A 13,736-nucleotide genomic window follows, 5' to 3' on the forward strand; every position below is an offset into this window, starting at 1 on the left:
GTGGGCCTCTGTTTTGATGCTTCAGGGTCATGTGCGTTGGTTCCTTTCTGTTGTTCTCTCTACGGGGGAAGCTTCTGCTCCAGATTCCTGAATGTCTCACGCCTTCACCCCCTTCCAGTGAGGATCTTTCAGGGTAGAACTCCGTCCGTGCCTAAGGACACCTATTCCAAATTTGTGTTCCCAAACTGTAGCTCCCACGGTGTTTGCAAACCAGCCGGAGCTCGCTGTCGAGACAGACCTGAGCCACAGCTCTGGGGCTCACCTGCCATCTGCTGCCCCTCTGCCCAGAACACCGGAGTGGCGTTTGGATCGCTAAACAGTAGCGTCTGTGTAGAGCTGATGTCCCACCGTCCCCCGAAAGCCTGGCAGTTTCTGTCTCCTCCGTGCAGTCATCCAGAAAGGTGGCCGCAGGCCTCTGGAACTGAGAGGAGGATCTGTGCTCTCAGTGTTCGGCTGTGAATCCGGATCCTTCCTTCAGGAGACCTGGTCTCCATCTCCCCTTTCTTTGTTCGGGAGATTCTGGGCCTGAGAATTGGCTCCAGCCTGGAATTCATCCGGTGCTCTGACTTGCTGTGGAGAATCAGGTCAACTTGTGTTCGTGAAACGCAGAACTTCTCTGTGTAGACAGAGCAGGCCTCCCTGTCTGTTCCAGGTCCAGGGACCCTGGGGCCAAGCAGCCCCTGCTGGCCGGGTCACTGTGGTGGCAGCTTCAGGTCTGCCGGGATGCCAGGCGCCCCCACCTCATTCTGGATGTTGTTGTCGCCGCGTGGCTCTGCCGTCCGGGCGCCAGTGGGTTCAGAGACCCCGATGGATGGGCCTCCCTGGGCCACAGCACAGGCCTACGCGCACGTGCCAGTGCGCCCCCAGGGGCGTATTTCTCACAGCCTTGGTGAAGGGGTTGTCTGTGCTAATGCGGCTCGGAGATGGGTAAACAGGTCTTCTAGAATAAACCCCTGCCAACATTCCACTCTTGCTCAGACTGGAAGATGGACCAGGAAGGTCTGGTGTTTCGGCTGCATCTGAAAAAGTGTTGGCCACTTTTGGGACATATTCCCCACCCAGCACAAGCACGGGGAGCCCAGCATCTATGTTTAGTGCACTTCCTCGTGTGAATTCTCTCCATCTGTTCTGTCCAGAGGAGTGCCTGTGTGTGGTAGATTGTCAGGATCGCCGGTAGCTGTGTGCAGAATGATTGAGTGATTGATTCATCCACTCTTTCATTTATTCATTCACATCCATTCACTCCCCAGCCATTCATTGAGAACAGCAATCAGAATAGCAGCAAGTATGTGCAGTGACATGGATGGAGCTTGAGAGTCTTCTGCTAAGCTCAGTTAGTCAGCAACAGACAAATACCATATGATTTCACTCATGTGTGGAATTTAAGAAACAAAACAAATGGAAAAACAAAGGAGGAAAAAAAGAGAAAGACAAACCAAGAAACAGACTGTTCATTATAGAGAGCAAACTGATGGTTACCAGCGCGGACGAGGCTGGGCGATGGGGGAAGTAGGTGATGGGGATTAAGGGGTGCACTTGTTGTGATGAGCTCCAGGCGATGTGTGGAATGCCGAATCGTGATATGGTACACCTAACACTAATGTGACACTTACCTTAACTATACTGGAATTTAAGAAGAAAGAATAATGGCAAGTAATAGACGTTTAGGAGTGAAAGCTGGCTGGAGAAGGTGTCGTAGGCAGACAACGACCCCATTTTGTAGAATGTGAGAGGCCGTCCCGTGGGGAGTCTGTTATTCTAAGGGGTGGGAAGTATTTTAAGCCAGGAGTTGACAGAATCTTATTTTGTTTATGAAACTTACCCAGGCGATTGTTTGGAGAGCAGGCTTGGGGCAGCCAGCTTGGTAGTGGGAGGCTTGTTAGACAGCGTTTCGGTGATTAGAGAAGACCCGGCGGTAGCTTGTGCTGGAGTAGCTAAGGTCTAGCAGCCACCTCCCCCCACACCCCGTCCGCTGCTGGTGTCCCTGCCACCACAGTGCAGCCCAGAGCTTTGGGCTTCCAGGGGACGGCTAGCTGGTCATGTCCCCTCCTGTGCTGGGGGGCGGGTTTGGATCAGGCTAGGGTGGCGGCCCCACCGGTGCAGGTGTGGAGAAAAATAAACTTCGTTGTACCCAGCGCCATGCCACTCACTTGACATTTCTAGTGTCTTACGGTGCTTCATTCAGTCAGCAAACTTTCATACTACTTTTACTGAATAGATAAATAAAACTTTAGAAATAAAGTTGTAATTTGTAACACTTGATATTTTAATATAAACATACAGTCTATAAATAATCCTACCTCATGGCAATTTTAATATACAATCAATTTCTTGGTAGATTATAATATTTAAATAAGTGTTCTGTAAAAGCATAATGTGTAAAAGCATAAAAGAAAGTGTATATATATATATGAAGTTATATAATTAACAAAATTAAGGAACTTTTATTTTATTATATTTAATTATGTCCTTTCTTTTTCTTTCTTTCTTCTTTTTTTTATTAAAAGTACCAAGATACGAATATGCAGGGGGTTGTATATGAGTTAAACAGCTACATCGAACAGCGGCTGGACACAGGTGGGGACAATCAACTCCTCCTTTATGAGTTGAGTAGCATCATTAAAATAGGTAAGAAATGCTTTCTATTCCTTCTGGCAGAACGTTTGAACTGAAGTTCCTTTTATTCTGTTGTGGAAAATGGAAAAAGTAATATACTTACTACAAGGCAAATGCAAGTCACTTATTTACTTCCATTCTTGGGCTGAGCTTGAAGTGAAAATATTTTATTATGAAACTACCAGAATGAGTCAAACCTAAAAATTCCTCAATTATCCAGTCTCAAAGAAAGTATCTGCCAGATGTGTAAATGGAATATACTATCTGCTTCCTAAATAAAGCCTAGTTTCTTTGGAAAGTGTAGTTTGGTTGAATTAAATCACACCTTTATGAAGGAAAATCATTCATTTTTAAGCAACAGAAAGCATTTTAAATTTATTTGGGGACATGACAGATTTACATCCTATTATCACCACTTTTCTGATGGGGAAGCTGTGGCAAAGGCAGGCCGAATATTTGACCCGAGGCCGCACGAATGAGGAGGGGCGAGGCGGGAGTCTACACTTAGGCAAGCCTGCAGGAGTCATGTCGTTCCCTGCTGTGAGGACAGCCTTCACGTGGCCCCGAAGCAGTGTTCGGAAAGCCAAGCCGTGTCCCCTTCAGTGATGCTGTGTGGACATATAAGTCATCCTTTTTTGGTTGATGCTTATACTGATGATTCTTATTAGGAGTATCGTGTCTGGTATTTTTAGTACTTTAAAAATTAAATACAGTTCTTAAACATATTTTCCAATAGTTGTAATGCTTAAAGTTTCACAAATGCATTATTACATAGTACATTGGCTTCTATATGCATTTCAGGATGTCACATCTTAAAATTTGCAATAGCTGAGAAATAATGAATGAAAATGTTCTATGTCGTTGAATAAAGCCATAAATAGTTTGTTCAGTTTACTGCATGACCATTAATTATGTTAACAAGCCCTTCCACAAGATTCCTATCTGAGGTCTCACCTTAAAGAATTCATACGTGGTCTGTTCTTCCATTGAGATTAGTTTCTTCCTTTTTTATTACTTTGGCAGCCACAAAAGCTGACGGATTTGCACTGTATTTCCTTGGGGAGTGCAATAATGTAAGTATCTGAATTTAGATTTTGGTGCTGTAGATAAGAACATGTCACAAGCTTTGTAAAAAACATAAACTGTGTCACAAACAACAGATACATGTCAATTAAGTACTTCCAGCTCATTTTGTACTTCGTTTCTGTACACACTTATTGCCAGCTGAAAAATTTAACCATCGTGGCAACTTTGGGGCATAAAATTCTAGAGTCATTGTTTTGGTTTCGGCTTGTGGTGTTCTTCTATCTTACGAATGGCATTTCTAGACTGTTTTGTTCAGAAGGTATTTCGGCACGGTGGGCCGGGGTGTCACGGACAGCTCATGCCCTTTTCGACACACTATCTGCAGCAGAATAAAACAAGAACAAAAGTTGAGCATTTTTTATGTGAGTGTTTAGAACTTTTAAGGCCACCGAAACAGTGCTGGGGCGGAGTTACCACGTGGAGACCCCAGCCGTGGCTGTAGCTCAGACCATGGCAGGGGTGACTGTTCATGTTCTGTACGACAGGCCGGAGCCTGTTTCTCTTTCAGCTCGCTCAGAGCACAGCCCGTTGTCAAATGCAGTGTGCATAAGTATTTCAAGATGTGCAGCTCACTGGTGTTTGATTTTTATTACGATATTAAAACCACACACATAACATCATAGAAGAATATTCTGAGCCCATGAGAATTACATTCATAAGTTAACTATATTAGAAATCATTTATAAATAAATTCAAAAAAATTTTACTGCGTATTTCTTATAGGTTAGGTATTGTTATTGTTATTTGAGATTTGGGGTTTATTTTTGCAGTGTGATGCTTGTGTTCGTGAGTGACTAAAATGTGTGCTATTTATATTATATACAACGTTAATAGGAATAGAGACACAGGTATTCTGAGACGTTTAATGGTCCTCTTGAATAGTACAGTAGTGCAAAGGATGAAAAGTAGTTGCACAAAAATATTTCCTGGCTGATTTATAGAACCCATCATCGATCCTCTTCTTTTCTGTAGCCCTTCTTTCCCCTTGCGTAGTAAAAATGTGTGTCACAGGATTAGAAGCTCTTTAGGGCAAGGACCTTTTCTTACTAATCTTTGCATTCACCCAGCATCTCTTCTAGTACCTTCCATGTGCAGAGACAAGGGTTTTATTAAATTGAATTTTTCAGATATCACTACTGCTTCCAAAACTTTAAATGATTTTTCAGACACTGGCAGTATTTGTAAATGGCTAAGCTATTACAATAACAAATAGATCTCACTCTTCCCTGTTTGTTCTAAACACTTCTAAAATTTTGGGACTAAATTTTGGGACTAAAATTAAGTCAAAAACTTTGGGCTTAAGATTAAGACTTCTTTTTTCAAAACTATTGTAGAATTTGCAATTACGCTTAACACATACTGGTGTGTATGTGAGCTCAGTGCACTCGGCAGAGTGTGTGTCCCGCCGCGACGGCCCTGGGACCTGCAGACGATTCACGGGGCTTGGCCTTGGCTGCTGGCTATGTGCCGCCTGACCCTTTGCTTCAGTCACAGCTATGTGTGACCCAAACTAGGACCATTGAGTTCTGTGATGAAACCTGGGTGCTGGACTCAGCTTTTCTAACTGTTTACACAAAAAGCAATGAGTGCGCCAGGCACTGAGACAGCCCCATGGGATGACCCTCTTCTGCTCTGCGTGGAGTCAGGGGGGCGAGGGGGTCAGAGGTCAGAAAGGCAGGCAACAGGAGCCCAGGGGGCTGCCGGCTGTGGGAGCCTCAGGAAGTGCTTGGCTTGGAGAGCCTGGGTGTAGATCCAGAAATCCCACATTCTCAGTCACTCAGCTGCAGGTTTTTGTTTATTTTTGCAAGCTTGTTTCCACCTTGACCTCCGTGCAGTAGCTTCCTGGAATATGTGACATAGAAAAACCTTTGGTGTCTACAGCAGCTAAAGCGTGCTCTGTGTATGTCGATTCTAGTTCTTTTACCTTTGTCACTTAATTGAGGGGATGATATTCCATCCGTCCGGGTGTTAGTCAGCTCTTTATTCTACTACGTTCCTAAGGGCTGTGAGTTTTCCTCTGCACGCTTCTCTCTGGGGTCCCTGCTTCCTTGGCCCCCGTGTGCCTGGGGTAGCGGAGTTCGTGGCCAGGTCCTAGCTTAAGCTGACCTTCCTGAGCCAGATCTCACTCTGTTGAGCCTTCTTAGTGTCTCATGCTTCTCCTTCCTAGAACTTAGCTGCGTCTGTAATTGTACATCTGTGCTTCGTGTGGTGATTTGTTCATCGGGCTTTCTCTAGAACGTATGCTTTGTGAAGGCGGACACCTGGGGATTACTACTGTGCCTTGTTCACCACATTTTCCCTTCTGTGCGTTCTGCACAGGCAGCTGGGCACTTGGCGTCTCCCTGCCCTGGGGACTTCTGGGGAGGGGGATGCAGGGGGGGAGGGAGTGCGGGGTGGGGGGAGGGAGACCTGCCCGAAGCCTTTCTTTAGATGCATCTACACAATCACCGCTTTCTTCGCTCCTCACTTCTTCTCGCATCTCAAGTCTTCCATTTGGAATCGTGTTTCTTCCATCCTGTAGAATTTCCGAGTGAGAGGATGCTGATGGGAGACTCAGTTTTTGGCAGAACATGTCTTCATTTCATCACTTCTGTGAAATACATCTTTGCTGCATAGAGAATTCAGACTGATCAACATTCTCTCTCTGTATATTGACTTTAGCATAGTTGCTTCCCCCTCGCCCCAGATCTTCAGTACAGTTTTTTACTCCCTGGATATTCTTTCAAGTTTATCTTTTATTTCTTGGGATATATTAACGACACCTCTTTCATATTTTTTATATTCGTTCAGAATTTACATTCCTTGGCTTTTGTTTCATCCACCTGTCACAGCTGGTGGCTTATTTGCTTGTGTGTTTCATTTTATTTCATGTTTTGACCATGAATCGTATTCTTCCCTGGGCCTTGTAAAGTTCCCTTGCTCTTGAGGGCAGTGTTTAGGCTCCTTTTCTGCAGACCAGATATGGATTTGTTCTTGCAGGCACCTACCGATCCAGGAGGACTTTAAATTATCTCATGAGATATTTTAGACGACCAAGTAGTATGGATTCCAGCCACACACCCACGCGACGCATACTTACGGTCTCTCAGAAGAGATTTTTATTTTCCCACCAGCAGTAAATTCAAGAGACTCTGGTGTCCTAGTCATGCCCTTGCACCTGTGACTGTACTGACCGTAACCCCCAGCGAACGTGAGGCGTTAGCCCTTTGTCAGTCCTGGCCTCAGGCCAGAGTTCCCCTGTTTCCCGGGATGCCTTCCTGAGGGAGGCTCAGTACAGCGAGGCTACGGTTGCTCTCTAGAAAAATCCAACTTGAGATTTGCTTGCCTCACAGGTTCCTTTATTTACTTCTTTTTATTTTTATTTTTTTTAATTTTTTTTAAAATGTTTTATTTATTTCTGAGAGAGAGAGGGGCAGTGTGAGCAGGGGAGGGCTAGAGAGGGAGGGAGACACAGAATCTGAAGCAGCTCCAGGCTCTGCGCTGTCAGCACAGAGCCCGATGTGGGGCTCATACCCACAAACCGTGAGATCATGACCCGAGCCGAAGTCAGACGCTCAACCAACTGAGCCACCCAGGCGCCCCTATTGACTTCTTTTTAGATTTCTATGGATTCTGTCCATGCTTCTCAGGCCAGCAATGCATTAGGAAGGATTGAAAATGTACTTTATCCAGCCTTTAGAAAATTTTTAAATTGTTTTTTTTTCAGGAGTATCAAATTATCTAATCTGCTCTATTGCTTGAACAGATGTTGACATACTTCTAAAATGTAAGCTAACCATATTATAAAATAAAGCTTTTTATTTTCTGGCCGCGGTAAGCAGATACATGTGTATTTTCTTCTATTCCTTCCTTTGTAAAAGGGGTCATGTTACAGATATTTGTAAATCTTTTTTTAAAATTGCCTCAGGGTTTTGAATCATGGTTATAAAACCTTATTTAAATAAGTCACAGATAGAACAAAATGTATATGCTTTAGTGAAAAGATTAGAAATAAGATAGCCCAAATAGACTGAGATAAAATTTTTAGTCTGTATCAAAGATTCCAAGGATTATGAAGGAGATGGGAAGAATTATAAAATTCTTATACTTATAAAAGTATTATTTTCTTTTACCCAGCAGAAATTAAATAATTAGATAATCTCTGAAATTGATGCACTGATAAATATAATTTAAATAAAATTTTTATGTACCAAACATTCCACTAATAGAATTAAAAGCCCACATTAATATTACCGGAGAGAAAAAATTTAAAGAAAACATGGAAAGTTCAGGAAAAGATAGAAAACAAACTAAATAGTATTAAAAAAACTAGAAGTAAAACTAGATTGTGGAACTCTCTCTACCAACATATGTCACAACAAAGTTACAAGTGGAATTGCCCCAGCTGTTAAAAGAAAAAAATATCTTAAATTAGGTTTAAAAAACTCACAACTATCACACTATCTTCTGTTTTATAAAGGCCATAAGGCCATATAAACAAAGGACTTAAGAATGATTGAAAATAAAAAGAGGATTTTAGGTGGAGCCAACCTATTCCAGAAAAATGAAAATAAGAGGAGAGCAGGTACCACAGGTATGATGAAGGTGAGTTTGGGGAACAGAAGCATTAAATTGAAACAGGAGGTCACTTGGGATTTGTGAAGGGTTTAGTCTGCAACGAAGGGAAACCTGTTACTTAGTTTATACAATAAATAGTGATGCATCGAAATTTGTAAAGCAAAACGATCACACCAAAACAAAACAAAAAACCCGCAAAAGAACAGAAATATACAATAGTGTTTTAGTTACTGACAGATGAAAAATACAATTTGGAGAATATTAGTAGTATCTATAAGTAGGTTTATCCAAAAAATACATATATTATTTTAGGATTTACCAACTTGAGTTTCCCTTTCCTCTTTGGGTTAAACCCTATTTTGATGCATTTAGCCCCCATTGAGGAATTCAGATCCCCATAATGGCTAAAAACAAGGAAATAAAATTAATGTGCAATGTAACTCTTTGGGGAAAAAAACAAATATAGTTTATGGGATATTTAGACGGTAATGTTTATGAAAATGAATTGTCGTATTTCTAAAACCCTGGAAGAAGTTGCCTGCAGTGTGTAGTTGGGATCCTTGAAGCATCTTATATGCATTTTTGAAGCTTTATTAAATAAGAGACAAAATAAGTTAATTCACCAATTCAACACATTTTTATTGGGTGCGACTACATGGTAGTAGTTCCAGGTATTAGAGATGCAGTGGTGTAAATTAAAACATGTGTCCCCTTGGGATGTGCCAGTGTAACCTATGGATTCAGAAAAAGCAAATCCCTATAAACGAGGGAATCTAAAGACTTTATACAGATATAAGGTAGTTAATAACCTAATTAACACAAAGAGAAAACACGGTTATTTACGTTTAATAATTTAGAAAATAAAACAATAGAATGAAAATGATAAATTGTGAAAGGGTACTTGTACTAATAAATGTGAAAATCTAGAAAAAATGGGCAGTTTTTGAGGAAAATATAAATTGTCACACTTAACGCAGATAATGATAGGAAACCTATCAACCAGTAAATGGAAGAAACCGAAAACTGTGTTAAAAGAAAGCTTTTCCAAAAGCTAATAGGACACGTGTCCAGTAGACTCTTGTTTGCCTACCAACCTCGTTTGGGCAGTTTGCTGTCCCTGAGAACTTTGGGGAGCCCAAAGGAGGCTCCTTCATTCAACACCCACCCCCAGTGCTCTCCTTCCATTCCCAGGCCAGCCCTTCGGGGGAGATCGCTCGGGTGCCATGCGCACCCTTGGCAAGGACAGCTTCCCAAAGAATCAGGATTCTGGAGTTGGCCCGTGTGAGTTCCAGCTTTCCACTTTGTGACTTTGACAAGATCCTTGAACTTTCTAAGGCTTAATTTAACTTCCGTTGGTTAAGTGTTGTGTTCTGGGTATTACTCATTCAACAAACCGCTTAGATTACTTTCCATGCACCAAAAATCTATGCTAAATTGATGAGCATACAAAGATTATAAAAAACAAAACAAAACGAAACAAAAATTCTGTCATCAAAGAATGTGCAACCAGTAGGGGAAATTGAGAAATCCACAGTTGAGTATAACATCTGGTCGTAGGGGCAAATGGAGAGAAACCCCAGGTGTTCTGGGGTGCTGAATTTGACGGGGGGTTGTGGGGGGATCACATTAAAAACAACTCGATGATTAGCTCTGTGTAAGCAGGGCCTGGAAGACCTCTCACTTAGTAGATAAGACGGGGAAATAAAGGACCTTCTTAGGTGGAAGGAGCAGTTTGTGACAAGTTCACAGTTAGGACAGGAAGGAGAGTGTGTTTGTATGTCCTGAGCCTTACCAGGGGCTGACCTTGATCTGTACAAGGTGCTGGTGAAATATTTGTTAGAAAAAAAAAAAACAACAACAAAACCCTATTTTTTCCATGGTAGGATTTTGCTTAATTAAAGTTTTACTGTTTTTACAAATTTTCTCTTCCATACCTAGTCTTTTACTCTGATCCATAACATATGTTATAATATTATCATTACAGTTTTTCTTGTGTTATCCATAAGAGTTGTTTGGAAAAGCAGAAAACCTGAACTTTTCTGAACTCATATGTATTTTAATTCATAAAGTCCATTCATACATAGCTTTTCATATACTGGTGTTAGAAATCAGTTTATATAGCAAGTACTTTAAAGGAATTGTGTGACTTTCTTCAACTGCACATGAACTTCAGTAGGTTAATTTTAAGAATCCCGTGGTGGGGGGGCCTGGGTGGCTCTTGGTTTGGGGTGAGTTCAGGCTCCTCATCGGCTTTGGGACTCTCTCTCTGCCCTCCCATGCGCTCGCTCTCTCTCTCTTAGAATAAATAAACAAACTAAAAAAAAAAAAAATTCTAAAAAGAATCCTGCAGTTAGTTCTGTCTTTAGTTCCCAGTGGATTTGGGCCGGTTGCTCTGGCCTTTGTGCATAGTTCTGAATTCGTTTACTAACCACTGCCATCTAGTGTCCAGTGAGAAAAATACCTTAATGGTAAGCCAAAATAATATATTTTTAAAAGTATTTCTAAAATTTAATTGATTATGAGTTGAACCCTTAACATAAAAAATGAAGTTTCGTGAATAACGTGATCTTGGAATTGTCTGTGGGAAGGAAGATGAGAACAGTGTCTACCACCGGAAGGGTCTATTTAATTGGTGTCAGTGATTTTCCTGTTTCACCAGAAAATCAGGGTTTTTTAAAATTACGTGAGTCTTTCCTATTGTTTATTTTCCATCAAATCGACTTCTCCAAATTTTCATTTTTTAAATAACTTGAATGCTTTTTTATTGCTTCATTGAGCCAACCTACTGGTCATGACAAGGTTAGCAATCTCAGCGACTGTAAATTACCTACCCTTAGAAATAAGCAGTGTTTGTCGAGTTGCATGCTCCGAATGCAGACAGTTTTTTCTCTGGGAAAAGTAGAGGTAGATCTGGTTTGAAACTCTGGAATTTTTCCTTGATTTTAGTTGTTTTTATCTCTAGCCTTTAAAATATCTTTGTGCTAATCAAAGTTTTCATTGATTTATACAATGTTAAGGAATTAATTTTAGAGACTCAGCTCAACATCGGCTTTTATTGATAAATTATATATTCGAAGTACATGCATAAGTAGTCTTAACACATTTTAAAATATTGCATAGTGACATTTGACAGAGAGAAGTTTCCGTTCACCCTCCTATAAAAATAGTATTTTTTAATCTTAATCATATGAACATCCCAGTCAAACCCATTTGTCAAAAATCATAATGATTTTTTAAATAAAATTACTATTTCTTTTGTAACTTTCCTTAGAACTTACACTCATTGGTTACTGCCTTAATGCAGCCCCTTTACTAATGAAAATTGCAAATATATCTTATAAAATAAACTATGAATACTTCAAAACATGAAGAACCAAAACAAGACTTGCCTTGCCAGATCACAAAATGTACTACAAGCCAATCATGATTAAAACAGTATGGTAGACAGATCAGTTGACTCATACAGAGTTGAGAATTCAGAAACAGATCCCAGTATAGTTGGGGATTTGGTTTATGGTGGAGGTGGTAGTTTAACCACTGGAGAATAGCGTTCAGCGTACAACTGTGCATTTGATGATTTCTGTAGAGTAAATAAAGGTAGGTTTCATAGATCTTCCCTGTCTCTTGAATACCTGTAAAATTCAGCCTCTAATTTAGAGGTTTGTCACTGACGTTTTCTGTTTGCAATAATAGCTGTCAATTAGTCCATTCAACTGCGAAGATCATAAAGAACATGCTGTTACTGAACACAGAATCCAAACCAAAGATAGATCCTCAGTGAGAAAGGGATGTTATGAAGGGAACTTTTGCACAGGGGGAGTTGTACGGAGTAAAACGTAGAAACAAACAAGAACAGGAAAACCCCTAACGCAGAGGGAGAAAGTGAAACCACGTCAGAAACAGAGGTCAGTCCTAGGTTGGTCCTCGTTTTCCCTTCTGACCTGAGATCTTGACCTTCATTTGACAACTCACTCAATACTTTGTTAGCACATGCCCTCAGCTCTCATTTGGAAACATTTCTATTTGGTAAATGCGAACAAAAATCAGATGGTAATTGGTAAAACAGGGATAAAGTTCCCACAGTAAAGAGCTGTTTAAGTTTTTGGTAATTATTTATTATTTACAGGTTTTTCAGATCCAATGAAGTAATTGAAAGATTTCCAAACCTTTTATTAGGAAGCCCAATACATAGAATAGCTTTCCAGACGCCCTTGGTACAGTGTTTGCTTATCTGTTTCTTATGAGCCCTACATAGAGGCAGTAAATATTTTATGACGTTAAATAAATGATCTCCTAGTAATATAGGGATGTATAAGCTATTCTTTCATTGTTGATTTTTAAAGGTTAATTATAACTTAAGGTATTATTAAAACTAGCCTTAAAGGGCATATATTGCAAAGCCATCCAAAAAGCATGTCTGTTGTAGATCTTCCAATGACAAACAAAGCCAAAGACTATTAAAAAAAAAAAAAAATCCAAAGCCACTGCTGTGAGCTTGCTCCAGAGTTCGCCTCCTGTCACGGTCATGGTCATGGGAAGTTCTGTCGGAGCTCTGCAAGCCCCTCAGTTCAATTCAAGTTCATTTCCTGCCTTCTGTCTTTGGTAAAGGAAGAGAACGTTTGTCAGCATCCTTCTTAGGATTAACTTTCTCATAGGTTGGGAAATTCATTATTAACTCTGATTTTTCTTCTGGCTAAATATACCACATCCTTTACCACGTTTTCTTGCAATTATCCCTTCCTGTTCTTGAATAATTTTTCTACTCTTCTCTCAATCTTAAGAGAGGGTGGCACACTGGCTTGTACTGTGGCAATGGTAGATACGAAATCTCATCAGTCTTACTTCGTCCATGCCAGGTGCATATTGGTGGTTAATAGAATTACAGTAACTTTAAAATTAGCGACACTGAAGTCTAGCCTCTTAAAAAATAAGGTGAAGTTGTCATTTGCCATCTTTTAAGTAGTTAAATTTTAAAAATCTTTTTAAAGTGTATAACTTGGAATGAGCATTTTAAAGTTGATCTCTTTAAAAGGATCACTTAAAAAATATTTTTCACAGGAATTTTGCCTAATAGCAAATACTACTACTTAGGCACAGTTCTAACTGGTATAGCTATAGGTGTGAATAAAAATATTTTGAACTTCGCTTCTAACCTGTAAGTAATGATTTATTGAAAGCAGCTGGGGTGTGCGTAGCTCTGCTTTCCTTTCCTTCTCCTTGCTCCTGGCTGATTGTAGGAGTTCAAGTTTATAGGGTTTACTCTCCTGTGATTATAAGATTTTATAGGAAGGAAATGTTCTCTGACACTACCAGGCCTTGAAGATCACTTGTCTAATAAGTATATAATTAGATCCAACTCAATGTCTTTATCTAGAATTTGCTTAGTAAGTATTGATAGGAATATGTATATCTTAATAGGATTGTCTAATCTTACTGCTTCAGAGGTCTTCAGGCTTTAACTTACAGCAAGCCAGTTT

At 40.4% G+C, this 13,736-nt stretch overlaps 1 protein-coding gene across 5 annotated transcripts in view; it reads left to right on the plus strand.

Moving 5' to 3' along the window:
* Positions 1 to 13,736, plus strand: part of PDE10A (phosphodiesterase 10A) — a 305,877-nt gene that overhangs the window by 202,948 nt on the left and 89,193 nt on the right. For all 5 annotated transcript variants that reach the window (XM_039245521.1, XM_039245526.1, XM_039245523.1 and 2 more), the window contains 2 exons: positions 2,508 to 2,628; positions 3,640 to 3,689. In XM_039245521.1, coding sequence (XP_039101452.1) covers positions 2,508 to 2,628; positions 3,640 to 3,689 — 171 coding nt within the window. The remainder of the gene's footprint in view (positions 1 to 2,507; positions 2,629 to 3,639; positions 3,690 to 13,736) is intronic.

Source organism: Hyaena hyaena, unplaced genomic scaffold, assembly GCF_003009895.1.
Source record: "Hyaena hyaena isolate Hyena2069 unplaced genomic scaffold, ASM300989v1 scaffold_258, whole genome shotgun sequence".
NCBI classification, from domain to species: Eukaryota; Metazoa; Chordata; class Mammalia; order Carnivora; family Hyaenidae; genus Hyaena; species Hyaena hyaena.